Here is a 24,176-nt window from a genome sequence, read left to right as displayed (position 1 = left end):
GGAGGCAGCACGCCGGCACATCCGGTCGCCGCTCCTCGCCCCACGCGCGCGGATCCGGCTGCGGTGGGGCATATCCTGCACAAATGCAGGCGGCGTGGCAGCGGATCCAGTGTGGATCCTGCACTGGTGACGGCGGGCGCGGCTGTGACGGGCGACTACGAGCGGTAGGCAAGGCGGCAGCGGATCCGGCCGCTGCTCCGCGCCCACGCGCATGGCATGACCTCCGTGGCGGCCACCTCCACAACGCGTCGCCGTCGATGTCCGGAGCAAGCGCGAACGAAAAATTAACTTATACTTATAGATTGTGTGGATGTATATGGAGTAAAAATTTTGTTGTCATACCAAGTTAATTTATTACTCAGTAAGGATACCAAGTTAATTTTTTACATAGTCTCCCCATGTTTTTAAGCTTATTAAGCTGCATCCCATGTAAAAAAACAAGGTTTCTAATGAATATGTAAAAACTTATACGTATTGGGATGCATTTTTTTATAACAACAAATTACAAAAAAAATGCAAACAATCATCTCTGTTAACAAGTATGCAAAAGCTAACTCACCCAAAAAATGACTTGTTTGTGGGAGACGGGTATTGTAAAAAAAAAACTGAATTTGATCATCAAATATTATAATTTCAAAAACTAATAGTAAACTTTTAACTCCCAAACCATGTCAGTGTAACCCACAACCAAACTGTATACGGGAGTAAAAATTTTACTGACTTTGGAGAAATTTATTGAGCACCTAATATATAGGGAGTGAAAATTTTACTGAAGCATAATTTTGCTGGGAGTTAATTTAGCCCATGGTGCCACGTGTAGATTAGAAAGATGAATCTCTCGTGCTAGAGCGAACAGGGTAAAAAAAGCAATAGAAACGGAAACAACGCTCGATGAGTAATATTTTGACCGAGATGACCGGTGAGGGAGCGAAGGTGAACAGATAAACCGGACGCGGGGACTACCGTGAGTCGCTCTACGAAGCTTCCTGGCGCGCTGCATCTGTTAGTGGCGTCCTATTTGAACCTGTGAGAGAGGATACGGTGGGGTGCGGAGATGCTGGTGGGAGCCGCGAGTTAAAAATTTACTACGTTCGGGTGAGGGTCGAAAAGATGATCTGTGGAGTGCCATATAGCTACGTAGCACTTAAGGTACCATATAGTAGTTCTATATATATATAGGTAGGTAAATTAATTGGTGCTACATAGAGTATGAGTATCCATATCTATATATATGTGTATGTATGTATGTATATGTATATGTGTATATATATATACATACATATACTATATATATGTACATAAATGTATGTATGTATGTATGTATGTTTAAACTTAGGATTGAGATTATTTTTTTTTAGACAGAGGAGTAAGAGAAGGGGCGGATCCTTAATTTTGAATGTGAAAAGGGTCCGTGGACTGGAAGCTGCAGTAGTAGTATGGACTGTAACTTAGGCTGTGTTTAGATGCAGGGGAGTAAAGTTTTACAGTGTTACATCGTGTATGTCGGCACACATTTGAAGTATTACATGTAGACTAATAAAAAAACTAATTACAAAATCCATCAGTAAACCGCGAGACGAATTTATTAAGCCTAATTAATCCGTTATTAGCACATGTTTACTGTAGTACCACATTGTCAAATCATGTAGCAATTAGGCTTAAAAGATTCGTCTCGCAAATTAGTCGCAATCTATGCTATTAGTTATTTTTTTAGCCTATATTTAATACTCCGTGCATGTGTTCAAACGTGTATGTGACATGGATGTAAATTTTGCCAGGGGATCTAGGGCCTGTTTAGGGAGCTTCTAACTGCTGCAGCTTCTCCTAGAATCAGAAGCTCCCTAGACAGTCCAGCTTTTGGTCCAGATTCTGGCAAGCCAAAAGTTGTAGTTGTAGAATACAGAAAATAAACTAGAAACCAGAAGATGAGAAACCCAGCTTTTCCAGATTCCCAGAAGCTGGCTATCAACCAGCTGCTTCTCATAATCTTAGAGCTTATTTGGTACAGCTCCAACTCCTAAATTTAGCTCTAGGAGTTGGGTCTGGAGTAAAGTTGTGGAACTGCCTAAACCCAGCTCCACAACTCTAGTTCATTTTGTGAGAGAGCTCCACTCCCAGTTTTGGTGGAGCTGAAATTGTTTGGCTGAGCTCTAGCTCCAGGAGAGGTGGAGCTGGAGCTGTACCAAACAGACCCTTAAGCTCCCTAAACAGACTCTTAATTTCCTAAACATGCCCTTATCCTATATACTTATATAGTTCATCCCCACTAAGTGTAGTTAATACTATGTCTCTCTTCTCTCATTAAGCCACATCACCCCAATTATTTATCCATTGGATGATAGTTCTATGGTTGAAATTGTCATTTTTTTCTTCTCTTTTAACACTAAGTAATCTCAATCATTTTTAGGACTCAAAATTCATAATATCAATTTGTTTTAGTTTTAATATTCATATTTCATCTTATTTATACATACTATCTAACTTAATTTTTCGCAGCAACGCGGCGGTTATTCGTCTAGTTAAGACGTTGTAGCTGCTACATTGGATCTAAATCCAAATTGTAGCAAAAGTACTACACGACAGGTGTGAATAGGGATGGCAATCGGGCGCGACGGGCACAGGTAATTTCTACCCATACCCGTGCCCATGAGATTATTTGTGCCCATGGGTATGCCTGTTACTACATGACGGGCAAGGATTGTTGCCCATGCCCATCGCCCACGGACGCCTTGTGCCCGCGGGCGTGCCCGTTTACCCGCCACAACAAAAGCAGTGGAAAAAAGTCTACAAACTTTTAACATCAAATATTCTCCGTCTCGGTGTGGTGTCTCTCCTCTAGCGGCGATAGAGGAAGGGGGAGAGAAATAATAAGGGAAATAAAAGGAAACCGTAGAAAACAAAGAACGCGGCTTATGTATTCTAGTGGATTTTGCTCCTAGCCTACATGTAAGTTAGATTTCACGGGTAAATAGGCAAAGCGGGCATGGGTAGTGATTACCCATACCCATACCCATTTACCCATCGGGCATAGGTTTTGACCCAATAAAAAACCCATGGGTATAAAATGGAGAACAAACCCAACCCAACCCTAATAGGGTTTTTACCCACGGGTAAACGGGCAAATTGGCATAATTGCCATCCCTAGGTGTGAACAGTGTAGAAATTGATCTGGACCATTGATCGTAAGAATGAACGGCTGAACCAGATCTCAATCCGACCAGGGACGGGGCCTCCTCGCATTTCCCCTCTTCTGCTGCAGAGGAGGTGGAGGGGAAAAGAAAAGGAAAAATCCGCCGGCGGCGGCGGCGGCCTCCGCCTCCGCCTTGAAGACCTGACCAGCCGCCGGCCAGCATCTCCATCCGCCCTGCCCTGCGGCTTACACCGGTGAGACACTATGACTATGATCTTCTCTTCCAGATCCAACTACCTTGTGCTTTGTACTTGTATAGTATAGATGCGTTCCTAGCACACGTGACATGCCAACAGGTGGCCTTTTTTGTTCTTCTTTCCTTGGGGCTTTGTGCAACAATGTCAATGTAGATTCGATTTGTACTCATGAGGATGATGATCTGGTGGAGAAATCTCGGGCGTATCGATCGGTTTCTCTCCACGCGGAGAAATCGTGAAACATTCACGTGCCGTGTGGTCTAAATCTTGTCATTTCGCTTGGATCCCAATGCTGTTACGCCGTTGTCTTGTTCTCCTGATGATCTTGTGTGCCTTGTGTCGGTTTATCTCTTCTCTACTATTATAAAAAGTAAAGATGTTTTTGCCATACACTTCTCTTAACTTGCAGAAACTCCTTTTCATTTGGTTTGCATTCGAGTTCTTCCTTTTTCCTGGCCCCTTGTACTAGTTGGGATACTTTGCAATCAGGTTGTCATTAAGATACCAGTCAGTATTCCTTTATAAATTTCATGTTTTGTATCCAACTCCGTTTACTCACATTATCGTCAAGACTGCCTGTACCTCTTCACATAGAATAAAACGTTTTGTTGCAACTTCTTAAAGAAAATAGTTTTTGTTGTCAGCTGATTGAGAGATCCCATTGCTGACCTGCAGAAAAAAAAACCATGTGGTGACTCAATGGGTGATTATAGTCTATAGATCCTAAACCAGGATCTATAATGAGACCACCTCTATCCTGTGCTGGTTAGAATTAATGTTTGTAGTGCATATACATTTAATGGTCACTTCGTATGACCTTGGATGCTTTTTACCCTTTTGTAGTGCATTAGCTTGTACTAGTCACCGACCCATTCATCCACACGAGCAATCTGTCTTAATGAGATAGTATGCACGTGCGAAAACAGCTTTTGTAACCAACTCAGACTCATATTGCAGACCCTAGATACTTCCATAGAATTTGAATATAACCCAACATGTTAATCTGGGACATCTGTGCAATATAAAATTTAATCATTCACTTCTCAAAAATACTAGTTATGGTTTGCACTTCTTGTTTCAATTTGGCTTCTCAATTATGCCGCTGCTAGGAATTGACATAGCAACTGCATAACATTTGATTTATTCAAAAAAAAAAAACTGCATAACATTTGATAGATGTACACATTGAAGTACAAGCAGGGAAATCTTGTAGTAGCATATTATAATTCCATGATATTAACCCAGGATATCAGGTGTTTATGGTTTGTTTCTTTTCTAGCTTTATAGTATGTATGTGTCCAAGCTATGATATTCATACAAATTGCTTCATAAATAAATGTGTTATGTTGGAATGGCATTTTTTTCCAGATTTCTATACCACAGAAGATTGCTACGCCAGCTTCCAGAATAACCATCATGGGTGAACCATTAAGAACTCTTCAAAATGGTATTTTATTTGTACTTTTGCTACTTATACAGTTGTACTGAGCCATGGGGTAATAAGTTAAGATAATCCTTTTTTAACTCTTAGATAGTCTTAGAGAAATAGGATGTGCATAATTAAGACTGAATCAATTAATCTTATCTCTAATTCAGCATTTTATTTTATTTTTACTTCAGATCAATCAGAAGCTAAGGATAAGGGGAACAAGGTACAAATATTCTATTATGTATATGTCGCCTTATTCATTTATTGGAACCAGTCAATTTTCTGTGGATTTCAATGGTCTGCATGGTTAGTTAAGTCAAACCTCTGTATCTGAAATCTGAATAGTCTGTGGCCTTCACACACTTGCCAGTGTTCAAAGGCATGAAATGAAACACCTATCATGGTCAAACATAGAAACAGCCGGTTGCTAGACATCTTGGGTGCATTTGCAATCCTATTTTAAAATGTTGATACCTTTTTATGCTGAACCTCTTCACCCCACAAAATTTTGCAATTTGCAGATAGATATTAAGTACGAGCTGACTTCTGCAATACTGAGTCTAAAGCATCAACAAGCATCTGGCAGGTTGAAGATGCCTTCAAGACTGCCAGCAAGATATCCCCATAATGTGGGACATTGTGCAGAGCTTATCATGAATTTGGGCATTGGAGAAGATGTTCATTGCTTAAATGTAATGAGATCGTGTAACCATGAGAACATATTACATCCTGGAATTATTAAGGAAGTTATCATTGGTGACAGCTCCTTTAATGTGGCCTGGATGGAGCGTTACACTCGTGTGTTATCAGAATATGTGCAATTGCTCCTGTCAACAGCTCGGTTTCATGCCCCCGTTGGTGCAACTCTCTTACTTCCGTCACCCCATCTCCAGATGGTTTTGAGGTCTGTTTTGTTGGCACTAAGTTGAGTGAAGTTAAAATTTTGAGAGTAGTGCTTCCGTGAATGATTTTGTAATGTTGTTTCAGAGGAATATTTGACGGGATGGAACAGCTGTTTCTCAACGGGTATTATCATGGGAACTTTTCTCTAGAGAACACATATTGTTTCCTTGAATGTTCTACTCCAGTCGTGAAGCTCACAAATTTTAGAAAGAAAGGTAATATACAATTAACTTCATTCATATTTTCATACTTCTTTGTCAGTTGTTTCTCACTGGATGCCTTTTAATACTATCATGGGGTGAAGAAATTTCCTGATTTTTTTGACAGGAAACAGCAGAGAGCTATTAACACAAACATTTTTTCTTGGAAAATTATCAAGTAAATTGCTTCATTTATTCATTTCCTAGTTCATATTAGTGGCTCTAAAATATAAGTATGTATATCTAACTCCCTTGCTATGACCATCTCAGGTAAGGCACTTTTATCTACAGAATGCACATGTGTGTCTGTGCTTTGCTTGGGGTGGGGGGGGGGGGGTGGGGGAGGTCTGTTTCCCTTAGTTGTTGCAAGCTAACTGCCGTTTGTACCGAACTACTGACATGACTGGTTTCTAATCACTATATCAATGTTGCTTGTTTTCTGTATTTTTCTGATCTCCATGGAATTGAAATATTAGGAGTACTAGTTTGTTTAGAGCAAGTGCATTTAGAGGAGGGTGAGGGTATAGCTGCCAAGTTTGCTTGCCATGTGATTGGAATTACCTTTATCTGTCGAAAGGTCTGGTGGGGATGCATGTTGTTACCTGGCATTATATCCTTGACGGAATTGATAGTGTCTGTTGGGCATAATGGGCGAAACCAGAACGATATTTACTTTTGAAAATTAACTTCAGGCCCTAGTGTTCTTTACAAAAATAATAATGAAATAAATCGATGTTCCTTTTGCAGTTCCAGAGCAAGCTATGACCTGGGGTGTGGAGGAGGTGCGGAGTGATCGATATTTGTCCATAAGCTGCATTGAGTGCGAAATTTGTTCTTTTGTTGCATGTTCTTTGGACCAGGTTGTTGGGTCTTCTCTCTTTTGTGTTTGAGTTATATAAAAGCCGATAGCTTTACGATGGTGGTGTACAAAATTCTGTGTCGGGCACATTTAATAGTATTTAGGAGACCGTGGCACAAATGCCTTTGGCAACTCTGCGTTGTAAGGTAGATAGGTGTAGATATAAAATACATTCTCACCAAATTTTAAATCCAAGCTTAACTTCGTTTGTTGCCTAATCTTAATAGAGACTAATGGGAATGCAAAAGTACTGTCTTTAATGGGCTGATTTTCAATGGCCAATGAGTAATGATTTTTCAATTAAATAAGTCCATTACTATCGCGATGAACTGGCCGCGCCCTGCAGGTGATGCTGCCCCCCAAAAACATACGCGAATATTAAGGAGCGACCTAATACCAAATAAAAGGGTGAAGCTTCAAATCTAGATTATATTGTATAGTCCACCACCTTGTGTAGCTAGCCGAAAACCCCCTAGATTTTTCTCGTGATGCTGCCCCCTGTTCTCCCTCCGGCCTCCATGAAATGGACAGAGAGCTGGCCGCCGCCCAGGCCACTTATGGGGCGATGACGGTGAGCGTCGACAGTAGGAGGCGGCGGCGCTACGCTCTTAATCCGCTTAGGAACAAGTTCACTATGACTCCCTTAAGTAGTGATCGAATTTGATTCGTATCCTTGAATCACAATATCGGATATTTCAACCTCCCAACTATTTAAATTGGTGCAATTTGACTCCCTCAGCGGTTTTGGAGGACGATTTCACTGACATGGCACATACATGACGGTGTTGACTCGGTCTTCGTTCCACGTGGAGTTGATGTGGCACTTATGTGTATTAGAATTAAAAAAATATGAGTGGGACCCATTTGTCATTCACACACAAAAAAAAATAAGGGCCCCGAGATCAAAAAAAATAATAATAATGAGGGCCCCATGTTAGTCCTCTTTCCTCCATTCTTCCTCCTGACCTCCCTCTCTATCCCTCATATTTGAAAAATATTTGAGGGAACCAAAATAGACTTACTTCAGCCTTATAAGGCCCTGTCCAAAAAGAGAGGAGGGAGATAGAATAGCCATATTTCAGCTTTATAAGACACAACCCAAATAGATAAGGGAGGTCAAATAAACTTATTCTATAAAGAAGCAAATATATATTGTCACGCCTTCGTCCGGCCCGAGTTTTTTTGGGCTGTGCCTAGGCTGTGGGTAGGTATGACCCGGCCCGGCGTGTAGGTCGAGCCATGCCGGCCCGACTGACCTAGGCCGTGTCGGGCCAGGAGGCCCATTTGGACATCTATGATCTGAACAGGTCCTCACAGCTTTATTTATGCCTTCGTCAACTGTTACCTCGACTCAGATATATGGCGCGGCACAGCCACACACAGTGCGGCGGCGGCGGCGGCGTCGTCTTCGGCGCCGTCGGCTAGCTCGGCCAACCGCACCACCCTGCCGTATGGGGCGGTCCGCCTCAGGAAGGCTTCAGCCAACGCGCCGCCGTTGTGTTTCTGTGTGTGTGTTTTTTCCTATTTTGATTCGTTTATTTTCGCTTCTCTGGTGTCTAGCTTCTCTTGGAATTATACAAGCCTCATGAAGATCTGGGAGCTTAATTAGATCTTCCACTCTTTGATTTTTCACTACTTTAGATATCGCCATGAACAATGGAATGCAACTAGATGATATGCTGCCCAACAAGAAAATTACACATCTAGCATAGCATAAGATTGGATTCGTTGGAATGGTATTTTGACGAAAATATTTTAGTTTTGAGTGATATTCTAATGAAACCCATTTAATTGATGTTTTTCCAGCGAATCCAACCTTATGCAATGGTAGATATACAATTTTCTCGGGAAATACATATGGCTAAAGAGAGTTCATCCAATCGCACTTCTTAGATAGAGTTCACTGCTAATTGCAACAGTCGGTTGCCCACGGCAAACAAAACTACTCCAACAGTATTGTGTTTAAAACTACTTAAATACTGTTCGTGTTCAACAGTATAAAACTGCCGAACAAAAAGAAAAGTAATAGTGGTGTCCACTGTGTCTCCATCAGCATTGCGTTTTCTTAAATTGCTGCAACTCAGAAAACCTTGATCGAAATCTGTCCCTCACACTGTCAAAAGCTGCTGCTACTCCGAAAACCTTGATATTTCTTTCATTTGGCACTGACACGATCAAAACCTGTTGCTGCTGCAACTCAGAAATATACAGAACCAAACTGAGAAAAGGGAGTTACATACAAACCACTATCACAGGTATGGCTAATAAGAAAGAGAAAATGGATAAAAGAATTATGGTTTTGTTGTAGCCTCAACTAATCCGGGTCTACGCATCGTCCACCCCGAGAAGACAACAAGTCTTTTTACCCGCCCCTTACTACCCGTGTAAAAGGAGACGATATATCATGAGAAGAGGGAATACCTTACTTCGGAGGCCACCCAATGGCCTCATACAGGTTACACCAAATCCTCGGTGTCCACTTCTCCATCTTTCGAAGGAAGAAAGCGTAATCATCATTCTTCTCCTGCATTTGAAGTGTTATAAGGTACATGCTCGCATCCATTCATAATCATTCCAGTATTGTAGATGGTTTTATTTGTCTATTTGAACTTACCCGTAGATTAGAGGGCAGAGAGAGCCAATGTTTGACCAGGTTTCTGCACAATCGCAGGTAGTCATAAGGATCCAAAATGTTGTACTTTATGTCCAATCTGGTCACTTGATCAGTTATCAAGTTGTTGAGGAAGTCACTGTAGTCAGGCCATGTAAAACCAATGAGTTGCAGCTTGGATCTGACATATTTAGAATCAGACGCCACAAGTGCCTTCAAGTAACAGGCCTTTTTGTCATCATTCCATTCATCCGGGTAATCCTCTAACCACTTGACATTCCCAGCACCAATATATTTCAAAAACCTATCACAGTCAGGATGGATCTGCTTTTTAAGCCCAGCAAGTTCTACACATTTGTCTGCAACCCCTTTTACATCTTTCCACAGTTTGATCCTCTGTGCATTCTGATTACTAGCAGTAGTATTTCTTGATGTTGCCAATTGAGCTGCATACATGTTATGAAACAAATTAGTACAACAATGTTTATAAAAGTTACGAAGTACAGTAGATCACTGCATAGAAAATTCACATGTACAAGAAGGCTGAGGCACACACCTTCATAAACAAGCAGTTTAACTGTGGTAATTCCACCCTTCACTCGAACATATACATCTTCAATTCGAATCTCGCTAGGGTAAATGTTGTGTTGTAGAAGACAATCCAGAGCCTTGCTGATTCCACTACAACAATGGTTCAAATTAATAGTTAACATCAAATGACTAGAGTAACTATCTTGTCCATGTTAATGGCAATAAATTCAGTGTAACATATCTCAGGTACATGCAGTGGCAGTAAACAGAATGGGATTAAGTGCCAAACAAAAAAAAAGATGGTAATCAACTTACATAATGATTTGGCGGAATGTTGTTGAAGGGCGACTGCTGATATGTGAAGACTCAATGATTCCCTGTTGTCCTTTTTTGGACTTAATCCATGCAAAGAAGGGTCCCATCAACCCATGAGATGACAAATCTGGCCTCACCAGCTTCATCATAAAAATTTTGTATCGAGACGATGTTTGGATGCCTAATGTTCTTGAGAATAGCATAATCTTTAAGCATTAATGGTTTCTCTGCAGTGCCATTCTTCACCAAGCACTTTATGGTGCTTGGACCCATTATATAGGTGGCTTCATGCAGCTTGGTTGGGTTCCCGTCAAGATCCAGATGAAGTTTTCTCTGATCAATAACAAAGCATTCCCCACGAGTGCTATCCTTTGCATAAAACACAGACTTGTGTACCTCGAATGACATTGCTTATAAGCCTAAGAAGACAGTTAACTGTAAAAATCTGTCAGTATATAGTACTACTCAGGTCAGGTAGGCAAGGCTGTTAAAAATAAACTTGAAGCCATCCACAGAATAGGTTGAAATTGCCTGAACATCACTTGAATGTGTAATAAAGTAATAGCACTACTAGTATCTTGCCAGTATTGCGAAAGCAGTAGTAATCAGGTTTGCAAAACCGCCGGTAACCGGTTACTGGGCTTACCAATGGGGTTCAGTAGCCCTTTACCGGCGGTATGGATTACCAAATTTTGAGCAAATTCAAAAATTTTAAAAAAATCGAAAAAATAAAAAAAATCCATGGATGTAGTGCTTGATTTGTAGTGTATTATGGTGAAGAAATTTCTTGAAAAAGAGTAAGATAAATTCAAATTCGAGGGTAATACCAAAAGTCAATTAGGAAATAGGAAAAAGAAATAATGAAATGGGCCTAAGCTTCACTGGTCATGTGGCCCATTAAGGCCCATATGTAGAGAAAATATCTCATAGTACTCTCATCTCTCTCTATCGCGCGCGCTCTCTCTCTCCCTGCTTGAGGCACAGCGGCGCAGGGTTCCTTCATTTTTTTTTTGCATTTTTTTCATTTTGTTCTTCTTTCGGCCAAACATCTCACGGTTACCGCGCAAATACCGCAGTAACCGCCCCAAACTGCGCCCAAAACTGCGGTATCACGGTTGTTTTGAATTCAAATTTTTGAAACTGAAATTTGTGTGGTTTTTGGCGGTTACCGCGGGGGTCCGGTAACCACGCCGAAAACGGTAAGGGGAACCCATAAATAAAAGCTTGAATTGGACAATGACCGCTAGTAGATGAATATGCTCAAGCTAATTTTGGCAGGAGGAGGTGGCATAAGAACATGAGCAGAGCATATCCATTGCAGAGGCATGATATAGGGGTGGACGATTAAACTAGTAATCAGACATGGTATAAGCATATAATATATTAATCCACATGCATGGTCGGGTACTCATCAGGTATATAAGCAATCCTCATGCATGGTCAGGTCATGGCGAGTTTGGGGGAGATTGGATGAAGCTATGCAGGGAGAAGAGTTTCACAAGCACACGTGCCCAAAATAATAAAGTTTGCAAGCGGATACAGTAGATGAAAAGACTGCGCTTTTGTGCTTATATACTTGATAATTTAACCAGGAACACAAGAGAAAGCGGTTGACTTGGGTCACATATCATGGCATACATTTGGCAATCGAGCTTGTTGTTTTAATACTATAGTATCGATCGAAAGGTAGAAAACCAACCCCAGCTGATTCGATTCGGCAGACAAATTAGAAGGAACGCTACCGGGATGAACCAATATCGGAACCCAAACGGGATCAACCAAATCGGAACCCCCCCCCCCCCCCCACACACACACACACACCCCTACCACTACCGAATTCAAGCCCAAATCGGGCAGAGCAGGGGATTCCAACCAAATCTCGCGCAAAATAGGACCAAACAGCAACTGGCCCACCTAAAACAAAACGAACCGATCATCGAGCACCATAAGAGAGCCTTCCTTGTTCGTACGCACATATCATAAATACATCAAAATCACTGCTGCGCTTAGCAGTTAGCACAGGGGATGTTTGCTTGCAAGCAAATAAACCCAAACGCGGGTCAGCTGCATCGAGGATGGGAAGGAAAGGAGGTAGGTGGTTACCAGCTAGTAGCCGCACAGGAGCATACGGTGACTAGGGAGGGAGGGAGGGGCTGCCGCAAGAACGTCGCCGCGGAAGGGAAGGCCGGCGCCGGCGAGGGCGAGTTGGTGGGGTTTTGCAGGCAACACAAACCCTCGCCTCAACCCAGCTGCCTCTCACGGGCACGCGTTATATGCAATCCAAAGCTCCCTCTCTAGTCTCTACTTTGCAGTTTTGGTTTCTGAAAAAGGAAAAAAATAGATAAATAGTCGGAGTAAGTTTCACCGTGTTTTATTATCAATATTTTACTTTAGACCACCATTTAACCTACGTCATTTTAATTTCAACCGGGTAGTCAATCTTACTTTTGGACCACTCCAACTCTCGTTTTAAGTGTGTGTATACATACATACATACATACATACATACATACATACATACATACATACATACATACATACATACATACATACATACATACATATATATATATATATATATATATATATATATATATATATATATATAAGATTTCGGTTTGTACTCTTTAATGAAGTCTCACAACTATATTTTTATTGTTGCTCTGATATATAATAAGTTGATGGAGATGTATAAAATAGTTGAGGGTGATCCGAAATATCACAAAGGTAAATTTATTGGATTCATAATAGAAACATTTGTTAAAGAGTTATCCAAAATGCTACTTCCTCCGGATTCAGATAATGGTGAGGTTAAACTTTATAATTTTTTATTATGAATCATTTTTAAAATATTTCTCTTTGAAATAATTAGTCTTAAAAGCACTCTAATAATTTCTAAAAAAAGTACTTTAATAAAATCATATATTTGTTAACACTTTTATATATATTATAATAAAAAATAATGATTAAAGTTTTTTTGAGACCGTATTTTTGTCCAAAGAGACAAGTATTATCAATTCGAAGAGAGTACAATGGTAACAAAAGTTAAGTGAAATTTACTCTCATAATAATAAAAAATAAAAGAACAAAAAGTTGAGGGTTCCGGGTTTTGGGGGGGATACGGACGATCCAACGGTGGCAAATCATCCAGCTTTCCGCCTGATCACCCCTTCCCCTTCCCGTCCCGTCCGACGGACCCACCCATAATCTGGCCGTTGGTTCCAACGGTGGTGCATTTTGCACATAGATCCTTCTATTATAACATATTACAAAATTAGCCCGCCAATCAATTTATAGTCTGTACATAATATTACAGTAGCATGTACATGATACTAGAAAACTGTTTAATTTTTACACGAGTTATTTTCATTTTCATTAAAAATATTTTCCCAAAAGGACCTTTCAATGAATTTTAAATATATTATTATAATGTTTAAATGGATCAAGGTAGCATACTAATTTATATTTCTGAATGATTTTGTTGGGTTGGGTGTGTTGTTTTCTTAAAACTGTAAAAAATTCATAAAACCCAAAGTTTATTAAATAAATCCTTAGAATTTTTAGTATTAGTGGAAAATACAATGTGAAAAAGATTTCTGAGGCTTAATTGAATCATTTACGTTATTTCTGCCATTTGATTTTTCTATTTTGTTTTTGGAGTAATTTATAGATATTTTTAGTAATAATGATTGTCGACGGGGCATACCCGCGGACCATGTTATGAGGGTATTAGGGTACGTTGGTACGAGAATTTACACGATACGATATCAAACACACAGAAAAAACAAGGATTACACGATACGACAGTGATTTGGACTTCGATTATACATCAAGGTCGTTGATCTGCTCCGAGCTCTCTCCTTGATCGTCTCTACTCCCTCAGTAAAAAAAAAAAAGACAAACCCTGGATTTTCGTGTCCAACGTTTGACTGTCCGTCTTATATGAAATTTTTTTATAATTAGTATTTTCATTGTTGTTAGATGATAAAACATGATTAATACTTTATGCATGACTTATCTTTTTAATTTTTTTCATAATTTTTATAAATAAGACGGACGGTCAAACGTTGGACATGAAAATCCAGGATTTATCTTTTTTTTTTTGACAGAGGGAGTAGCATTTTGTTCACCAACCTCACTGACCTTAATGTATTATTCATGAGCCTTTCCTTGATATGCTTCGACGCCTCAGCCCTCCACGTACATCAACGAAAAGAATTGTCATGGCGTTGGCATCGCCATTGACAAAGATTAAGCTGATCAGAGAGCGAACTCAATTAACACAATTCACGGTGATAGCTGACCTGGCGCTCCCCCTCTCGCTGATATGCTGGTCCTACCTACCAGTGTCTCAGGAAATATTTCCAAAATATCTCTTTATAATAAAGAAAAACTATAGGATAAAAAACAACTTAAACACACTCAATCATGCAGTGGAACCAATGAACTGTCCTCCTTACATACCCCCGTTGTAACGCATGGACATCTTGGCTAGTCTATTTTAGGTTCAAAATTTTAGTACAGTGTCGGAGTAGTATGCGTCAGAGTCCCATCGCCGCCCGCCTCAATGTTGTCTGCCTTAGGGGCTGTTTGGATGCTTGCTTCAGTTTACCAAAGTTCTATAGCTAAGGTGTGGCATGCCACAATTTATGTGGCTAAGAAATTCTTGGCCACAAGTTAGGCAAATGTTGGCAAAGATATGTATCTATGACAAGTGGGGTCACAAAATTAAAAAGTATGGCATGATAAAGATGTGGCAATCAAGCAAACACTAGGCTAAATTGGTCAAAATAGCTTGCCAAAGTTGTGGTAAAGTATAGTCACCATCCAAACAACCCCTTAGGCCCGTCTCAAATTTGCCTCAATGGCCTGTACATGGCCGTCCCAATTTTTTCATTGAAGAAAGCAAAGCATATTCTGTCGATACCACCTATCGTTTTCTTTATTTTTGCATAGATGCTGTTCTTTATAAAAAAAATCGTCAAAATAAATTGCGGGCTTGCTCTTCATTCATGAGTTAGTTAGCTGTAGTTTTTCATTAAAAAAACAAAAGTACATGACCGTGTTTATTAACAAATTCATTTGTTATAATATCAATGGTAGTTTAATGAAAAACTTGCTACATAATATTAATTTGCAAATGTCATTTTGCACATACATCATACTCTGGATGTCGTTTTGACATATATGGTTTCTAAATTTCAATTTAGAGTATTGTTTGCAAATATCAATTAGGATATCAACGCTTTATTTGTGTGGATCTCAATTATCGAAGGATTTGATTTATTTCGTAATTTATTTTTTTCATTACAACACATTGACACTTTTGCAGTTTTGCTAGTCATACAAACTCTCTTTTATGTTTCTGCTTCGCTTTTCTTATTCATCTGCCTGCAGCTGCGCGTGTGATATTGTGATGGAATAAAGTTCACCGAAGGTCCCTCAACAGAGATTTTTTTTAAGATACTTTAACCACAACATTTTTAACCACAACATTAGAAAATATACCTCTAAACTCACGTAAACCATACACTCAAGATCCTATGACAGTATATACGGGTGGTTTCACGGACGTGGCAACCTAGTTAGAAAAAAAATAAAATTAAAAAACTACATGGAGCCCACATGTCAGTTGCACCTTTTTTTTTTCTCCTTCCCTTCTCTCTGCTCTTCTTCAGCGAGGGAGGCCGGTGGCGGGCTGAGCGGCGATAGGAGAGCTCAGCGGCGGGCAGAGCAGCGGGGGGCAACCGCTCGCTTGCCGCCAGCCTCCTAGGCCCGCCACCCTCTTCACTCCGAGCAGGCGCCATACTCCCCGCATTTTTCATCCACACCATGTGCCGGCGTTGGAGGAGGGCGGGGTGGGCGAATGTGGAGCAAGGCGACCATGGAGCGAGGCGACGGTGGTGGCGGCGGATGGTGCGGCGAGAAGCAGTGGAGGAAGAGGGGGTGAGCGGCCATGGAACAAGGGGCACTGGGCGACGACAGATCTTTTTGGAGCGTCAGCATCGTCCTCACTGCGCGCCAGCGACGACCCCTGTTATCGATCCAATCCATCAAGAACTGTCTCGCGCGCCTCTCCGCTGCAGCCTTGCAGGCCAACGCATCTTCGGCCCCGTTTGGTACGGCTCCAAACTCCAACTCCCAGCTCCAAACTCCTACTCCAGTTGAAGCTAGCTCCTATTGGAGTTACAGACCCATCAAAAGTGTTTGGCAAACTTTTAGCTCCAGATCTGAAAAAAAATGAAAAAAAAAGAAAAAAAAAGGAATCCCCGCCGCCAGGCCGCGCGCCGCCGCCAGCCGGCCAGCCCCCGCGTCGCCGCCGGCCCCCGCGCCGCCGCCGAGCCTATGCGCCGCCGCCAGCCCGCGCGCCGCCGGCTAGCCCCCGCGTCGCCGCCAGCCCCCGCGCCGCCGCCGAGCCCGTGCGCCGCCGCCAGCCCGCGCGCCGTCCGCCAGCCCTCGCGCCGCCGAGCCCGCGCGCCGCCGCTAGCCCGCACGCCGCCGCCGAGCCCGTGCGCCGCCACCGCCAGCCTGCCCGCCGCCAGCCCGCCCGCCGTCGGTTGCCGCCGAATCTTGCCGGAGAAGATGGGAGAGGAGAGAGAGGATGGGAGGAGGAGTTTAGGGGTAGTTCAATGGCATTTCTGTGTAAATACATCAAAATTTTAAAGGGTAGTGGGTCTTTTGGGGTGGAGTGGAGCTCTGGAGCAGCAAAAACCCAGCTCCACCCCCGTAGTACAAATTTATGGAGCTGCTCTGCCAACTCCGCTCCAAAAAACAGAGAATTTGTACCGTTTGGCACAGCTCCAGCTCTAGGTAAGTTGGAGTTGGGAGCTGGAGCTGTGCCAAACGGGGCCTTCATCTGAGCAACGGTAGAATTCAGAATTCAGACTTCAATATTCTCTTTTTGGGAAGGATTCAGACTTTAATCTTTTCTCACTGAAAAAAGAAAAAAAAAACTTCTAGCACTAATTTAGTCAGAATTTAGAAATCTTGGAGTACATGGAACTAATTTAATCTTGGAACACTCCTAGATCTAGTTCAGTCGAAATTCAGAAATCCTAGCACTACTACTCCTTCAGTCAGAATTCAGAATTCAGATTGCATTGTAAACCTATGATTGAATTCAGTACTACCACAGTACCACCAGCAAAAATCAGGTGTACTTTTCTTGCTATTGCTTGTACTCTGATTTTTTCAGAATGTACTTTTCTGAATTTGAGTCCTGAATAATTGGATTGAATTGGAGTACATCATTTTTTTTTGGAAACCACAAGCAACTGCGTTACTCAATCTGGAGATAAAATTGATGATTAATGTTTTGATTCCTCAGAGCAAACATCATATTACAGATTTACAGTCCCAATGCACTACTCCTACCTGTACTTCTTTCAATTACCAGTTTACCACTATTTAAAAGAATCAGAATTAATCGAGTAAATGTTCAGATCAGAGTAGCCACTTGTGTTCACTGTTCAGTGCTCTGCATATGCAGCAGATTCATAAGAAATCAGCCTGAGAGAAACCTGGAAAAAAAAATCAGCCTCCTTTATTGCACTACAATTTCACAGTTGTATTAACTTTACAAGAGTACTGTTGTTAACTTTACAGGAGTACTTCATACAAGAAATCACAATGTTAAGTTTACAAGAAATCATAGTTCACAAGAAACCACAATCAACTCGGAATTATTCCTGCAGGTGATTTTACACTTCCTTGCAGGGCAACATTCTGTGCAGCTTGTCCTCTTTGTTTCGCAGCTTCATTGCAGGGTTACGTTCTGCTAATTTTTGACCTGTTAGTCTGTGGAAGTTCGCGACGTCGGCCCTGTTTGGATGCTTCAGCCTATTAAATAGCCCTCCGAAATCTTACTATTTAGGAGTATTAAACGTAGATTACTGACAAAACTCATTCCATAACCCCTAGGCTATTTTGTGAGACGAATCTAACGAGGTATATTAATCCATGATTTGCTACAGTGATGCTATAGTAATCATCCGCTAATCATAGATTAATATACCTTGTTAGATTCGTCTCACAAAATAGCCTAGGGGTTATGGAATTGATTTTGTCAGTAATCTACGTTTAATACTTCTAAATAACAAGAATCCGGATAGCTATTTAATAGCCCGGAGGATCCAAACAAGGCCGTCGCCCATGTGGGCATACCCCATCCTCCGGTTCATGCCAAACTTCGTTGTCTCACCTACAATGCAATTTCATGGAAATTCATTCAGAGACCTGAATTCAAAGACAATTGCTTCTTAAAAATTCTTCCAATCTTAATAAAATTGGTCGTTTCGGCCGGCCAGCAAAAAAAAGTGCTTCTTAAAATGTTATGCTCCATTGAAATGCAGGAACTTTATACTCCTGAATGACATACTCAAACCAAGATCGGAGTGTCGTTTGTTGCTGCATCAAGCATTGCTGCCTATAAAGTTCAGTTCTTAAGTATTTTAGAATGAACATTTAATTAACTAGTTTTTTTCAACCATCTCGGCGTCAACCATCTGTCCCACCTACTAAGAACTGAACTATAAATTTTATGCTCCACACGCATGCTACCAACTGAGCTATGAAAATGTTCTATTAGTTGCAAGCAACTTATATACAAATTTTATATAGTTATACAATATAGTTACGCTACAATCACAATGTAGTTACACTAATGTTATATTTGAAAGTATTTTCTCAAAAACTTGTGACAGATTTTTAGATAGACCCAATATTAATACACGTTTTGATTTGTATACGGTTGTCATATAAAAAAAGATGGAGGGAGTACCAAACTATTTTGACACAATACGGTCATTTTTAAAAACTAAAAACTCCCAGGCTAGCTCCTTATGTAAAATTTGTCAACGTGTACCTGAAATCCCGTACTTTGCTATAGATGAAAAAAAATCGATATATTTGTTTTCATTTTGAAATAAACCTCATCTCCAGTATAAAACTCGATAATCACTTTGTGCCCATGCAATTCAAAATTTTGCATATAAACCGTGCCAGCACAAATTATAGTGTCATTGTTGTTTGAGACACTACTAGGTTCTACCAACAGTATTACACCCTCGTTACCAGGTCCAGCTATCTCCGCTAATGGGGGATCCTGTGTCAAAGTCTCCTCAGGACAAGTACTATGATGCGAGCAGGTACAATAGCAGGCTATAAGCCAGCTATAAACATATTTTAAAGAGAAAAGGAAGAGAGAAGAGCAGCGGGCTACAGATCTGTAGCCAGCTGCAGCACAGTCTCCAAGATGTAATGTGTGTATAACAGGTATGACCAGATATTAATAGTATAGTAAGCAACTATTGTATGAATTAGCTATTATATTGGCTATAGATGATTTGGAGCTAGTAATTGGCTATACTATTAAACTTGCTCTTAATGTGTTGCCCCTAAAAATGCCATGTAGGATTGGATGATGAGGTGGAAGTAATAATTGAGGAAAGAGAAGGTGAGCCACCCCTCATGCAAGGGCAACCTCCACACAAACCCAAAGAAAAATGAGATGAAAGAAAGAGGGGATTGGACAAACAAATAAAAAAATAATTTGGGTTAAAATGATAGAGGTGGTGTAGATGTGGTGTATTGTATATATCACCTCTTATCTTACATGGATAAAATTAGATGTGACAACTACCCCTACTATAAAACTTGCCCTCATGCTCCACTATCAGTTCATGCTCTGTTTCCAAGGAATGACCACAATCTAAGGATACTAGATCTACTGTACTTCGATTTGCACAAGTTGTAACCACCACATCCATAGAACGAACTTGTGAACTTGAAACATATGTAACATACGTCGATCACTCCAACTCACATGACATTGGCATCATCACAAAATGTTCCCCTGATCCAAACCTTGCAACATACTGCCCTTCCATTCTCATCACGTTCGTAGGTACGACATGTTCCATTTTAGAACGAACCCGATCACATAATTGTGCCCACGTAGGACTGCTCGCAAACACTAAAACACCTACTTTCATCTCATCAAATTTTCCATTTGCACTAACGGTTCCACCAGAATATACACGGACCACACGATCCATCTACATGCACAATATTCACATGCAAATCAAATACTCATTATAGAACGATACGAAGGCAGAAGCCGACAACTTATACACCAAAAAAATCACTGGATGCATGACCTTATCATCCCTACATGATCACAAAAACCTAAAAAAAATGTGTCCGTGCTCTCCCATGTCTAACCCCACTTTTAACCATATCATTCGAACTAAAAAGGTATTTTCCACTTAAATATCACTAACAGAAATGAGAACTACTCCATAATACACCCCGATCTATTCCGATCCATCCCATGAACCTCATTACCACATATTCCAACAACATTACATACAATCCTAGACATTACAAATACATGCAAAAACAAGAGAAAAGAAACCAAAAAAAGATATATACCTTACGGGTTGGGTTCCCACTCAAAAGGGCTTCACATCGAAGCAAGAACACTGGATTTTGAATGGATTTGAGGAGGGGGCGTCGGTTACTTCGCGCAGAGAGAGAGAGAGAGAGCGCAAGAACACGATAGAGGAAGGAGAAAGAAAGCGGCGGCGGCGACGGCTAGGGTATATTTCCCCCAACTATGCTAGATGGGATGGCATGGCAAGCCCAACCTCACCCCCACCAACCTCACCCCCACCACGTCAGTGCCTGTTTGACCTTGCCAACGCCAAGAGCGGTGGTGTGGCTGCTTAGTTTGGCCGCACCAGCTTAAGTGGCGTGGCAAAAAGATTTATTTTTTAAAATAAGTTCCTAGGAGGTATATTATTAAAATTATTTATTAAAAAAATCTAAAATAAAAAAATTCAAGGCCAGGACGTCAAAGAGGGAAAAAGTAAAATAAAATCTAATGTGATATGAGAAAAGGCACATATTAATAAGTTGGAAAAAAAAACATGGACCATGGTGCTATACGTAGAGTAAGAGGAAAATGATACAAAAATATAGCAAAATAAATATTTGATATATGGTAATGTTTAGCGATAGTTTCATCTTCCAACTTGAGATATTCTTATATATTCTTATAAGAATATATATCTGTATATATCTATCTCTTCCATATCTCTATATATTCTTATATATAGAAATATACTCTCCCTAGTTTTAATTATACTTTTCCCCTTTTTAATATATGACACTATTATAAATCAATTTATAACGAAGTAAATGGTTATTACATAACTCGGAGGTATTATGTACTTCGAAAATTCATATATTTTTTTCAATAATCACTTGCATGCTTTTTACCTTGGTCGTCTGCATGTCATTCGTTTTCTTTTCTTTTTTCTTTTTCTTGGTATATTGTTCAACTCACGCATCAAGTCTGCTTGCTGCCTCGCTCAACTTTTATTGACGTCTCACATTCCACGTTGTTACCTCACTCGGCTTTTATTGATCACACACTCTCTCATCAACCTTTTTCTCCTCTGTGCGGATATTTTTTTTCTTGTATTATATAAAAAAAGAAAGAAAATAAAAGCAATGCATGGGCTGTATAGTACTCATATAGGGGATGCTAGAACTGGAATAGCAAAAAGGACATATGAGACCCCTCTTGTCACCAAAATACAAAATCATTCCTCAACCAAAAAACCAGTTCTGTAAATTGAAGAGTCCGATATGTCTGATTTTTTTCGTTGAGAGATGATTTTGTATAATTTGGTGACAAGATAAAGACCTCGGATATACTTTTTTTTTAATTACAACTGGAATACCGTACAGCACTAGAAGGTCCCAAGTATAGTAGGCCGAATGGGCGGCCCGGCCCAGCGCGGTACGGGCCCACCAAAAGCACGGCCCATTAGGCACGGTTCCATAGCGGGCCGTGCCGTGCCAGCCCACGTGCCGTCCCTCCGGCCCAAGCACGGCCCAAGGGGACGTCGTGCCGTGCCGTGCCGGCACGGGCCCATTAGTGGCACGTGGGCCGGCGCCGGCCCGAAGGCACGCGGGAGGTCGAAAGTCGCGCCGTCGTCTACCGCCCGCCTGGCGCGCGACGCGTGGAGGCGAAAGATTGGAGCCGCGGCTCGCCCGATGCGGCACGGGCGCACGGCGGCGACGCAAGCGTGCATAAGAACGGGAGATTTTGACCAAAAAAATATGCGAAAAGAAAAGGAATGCATGTTGGTTGGGTGCATCAGTGCATGCATGTTTTTGACGTCGCCGAGGTCATTTATGCAGCAATACTAAGGGAGAATTAATTCAAGAAGCAATTATGATGCATGTTAGTTGGGGTGGATGCACGCATGCACTGCCTATTCGGTTCCTGTGCATGCCACACAAACTAACCATGCACGCTTGCATGCTGTAAAAAAGGAGCGAGTTTTAACTAATCTCGGGCTGCGCTGCGGTTGGTGGCTGGGGACGGCGCTACAGGCTGCGGCATGCGGCCCGATGGCTTCGGCCTCTCGTGCTGTGCCGGGCCACGCGTCGGGCCGTGCTGGCCCACGGGCTTAGGCGTCGGCCCAGGCACGGCACGCCCGAGCACGGCCCATAAGCTCACGGGCCCGTGCTGTGCCGTGTCGGTTACTGTAGCATCGTGCTTGGGCGGGCCCGACAGAGCACGGCCCATTTGGCCAGCTATATGGGAGAGAGAGCAAACGAACGGAATAAGTTCACCAGAGGTCCCTTAATTTGATAGCGAGATTTTTTGAGGTCCCTAAACCCCAAAACCAGAAATGTGTGCCCCTCAACTCTCACAAACCGTTCACGGGAGGTCCCTCGGCAGTATTTTTGCCCGGTTTTGCTGACGTGGCATACTAGTCAGCAAAAAAAATTAAAAAAAGTACGTGGGACCCACATGTAAGTGACAAAAATATGAGGTCAGATCCTACTCAGCATCCCTTTTTCTCTCCTCCTCTTTCGTCTTTATATTTGCCGCAGAGGGGAGCGGCAGCGGCGGAGCGAGGCGGCGGAGCGGCGGGCGAGCGGCTCGGAGGAGCAGAGGGGCTTGGGACCGGGCGAGCGGCGCTGACGGCGGTGTCGCCTTACCAGACGATGCACGAGGACGTGTGCGTCCTGGCGGAGGACAAGCACGTCTCGCTCATCGTGCTCCCGTTCCACAAGCAGCAGACGGTGGACGGCGGCATGGAGCCCATCAATGCGTCGCTCCGGGGCTTCAACGAGAGCATCCTCGCGTCGGCGCCATGCTCCGTCGGCATCCTCGTCGACCGCGGCCTCAGCGCCGCCGCGGCGAGGATGGCCGCCGTGCACTACGTCGCGCTCCTCTTCTTCGGCGGGCCCGACGACCGGGAGGGGCTCGCGTACGCGTGGCGGATGGTCGAGAACCCGGGCGTGTGCCTCACCATCGTCCGCTTCATCCCGCCGGGGTACACGGCGCCGGCGGTCTCGCCGCCGCAGCCGCCGATGCCCGCCGCCCACTCCCGCGCCATCAACGTCGTCCCCGAGGTCGCCAAGAGCGAGCGGCAGATGGACGAGGAGTACCTCAACGAGTTCCGGTCGCGCAACCTCGGCAGCGATGCCATCCTCTACGTCGAGCAGGTGGTGGCCAACAGCGAGGAGACGCTCGCCGCCATCCGCAGCCAGCTCGACAACGCGCACGAGCTGTACACCGTCGGCCGCCACCCCGGCGAGGCGAGCTCGCCGCTGACGTCGGGGCTCGCCGAGTGGATGGAGTCGCCGGAGCTCGGCCCCATCGGCGACCTCCTCGTCTCCTCCGAGTTCTCCAAGATGGCGTCCGTGCTGGTCATGCAGCAGTACGTCATCACGGCCGCTGCCGCCGCCGGTGGCGCTCGCCGGGCCGCCGACGGATGACCCCGTCCGGCAGTATTTGACCAACGCCAACCAGCTGCCTTCGGTGGCGATCGGCAGCAAACAGATGGGCGCCGCCGGCCGCGGCGGATGGAGCAGCGGCGCCGGCGGGTACTGACCGGACTCCGATCCGATCGAGCG

The 24,176-nt window shown here is 42.7% G+C and overlaps 1 protein-coding gene and 2 long non-coding RNA genes across 4 annotated transcripts; 2 read left to right on the top strand and 1 right to left on the bottom strand.

Annotated features, from left to right (window-relative positions):
* Positions 1 to 3,236: 3,236 nt before the first annotated feature.
* LOC4323836 (uncharacterized) lies at positions 3,237 to 6,996 on the top strand. 2 transcript variants are annotated; one of them, XM_015779330.3, is made up of 7 exons: positions 3,237 to 3,384; positions 4,756 to 4,834; positions 5,008 to 5,039; positions 5,338 to 5,720; positions 5,804 to 5,934; positions 6,047 to 6,097; positions 6,667 to 6,996. In XM_015779330.3, exons 2-7 carry the CDS (start codon positions 4,804 to 4,806, stop codon positions 6,807 to 6,809), a joined length of 771 nt encoding a protein of 256 aa, XP_015634816.1. In that variant the 5' UTR covers positions 3,237 to 3,384; positions 4,756 to 4,803; the 3' UTR covers positions 6,810 to 6,996. The 2 variants fall into 2 exon arrangements, with proteins under 2 accessions (XP_015634816.1, XP_015634823.1); XM_015779337.3 differs by lacking the exon at positions 6,047 to 6,097.
* A 2,090-nt stretch (positions 6,997 to 9,086) lies between these two features.
* On the top strand, positions 9,087 to 10,476 carry LOC107281195 (uncharacterized). Its single transcript, XR_001546541.3, has 3 exons — positions 9,087 to 9,323; positions 9,450 to 9,644; positions 10,167 to 10,476. It is a non-coding gene; the product is annotated as an uncharacterized lncRNA (long non-coding RNA).
* A 7,280-nt stretch (positions 10,477 to 17,756) lies between these two features.
* LOC136355000 (uncharacterized) lies at positions 17,757 to 20,893 on the bottom strand. The gene is made up of 2 exons (XR_010738976.1): positions 20,667 to 20,893; positions 17,757 to 18,435 (listed from the first exon to the last, which is right to left on the bottom strand). It is a non-coding gene; the product is annotated as an uncharacterized lncRNA (long non-coding RNA).
* Between the last annotated feature and the right edge of the window lie 3,283 nt (positions 20,894 to 24,176).

This window comes from Oryza sativa, chromosome 1 (assembly GCF_034140825.1).
Source record: "Oryza sativa Japonica Group chromosome 1, ASM3414082v1".
Lineage (NCBI taxonomy): Eukaryota > Viridiplantae > Streptophyta > Magnoliopsida > Poales > Poaceae > Oryza > Oryza sativa.
Note: the sequence above shows the minus strand (reverse complement) of the source record. Positions and strands in the feature narration are given on the sequence as shown.

What these genes read in the sequence shown, in the direction of transcription:
- LOC4323836 (XM_015779330.3), top strand. Translation starts at nt 4,804, where the DNA reads ATGGGTGAACCATTAAGAACTCTTCAAAATG. An exon ending in CTAAGGATAAGGGGAACAAG is followed by an intron (nt 5,040 to 5,337) that starts GTACAAATATTC and finishes TGCAATTTGCAG; the next exon opens with ATAGATATTAAGTACGAGCT. An exon ending in CACAAATTTTAGAAAGAAAG is followed by an intron (nt 5,935 to 6,046) that starts GTAATATACAAT and finishes TTTTTTTGACAG; the next exon opens with GAAACAGCAGAGAGCTATTA.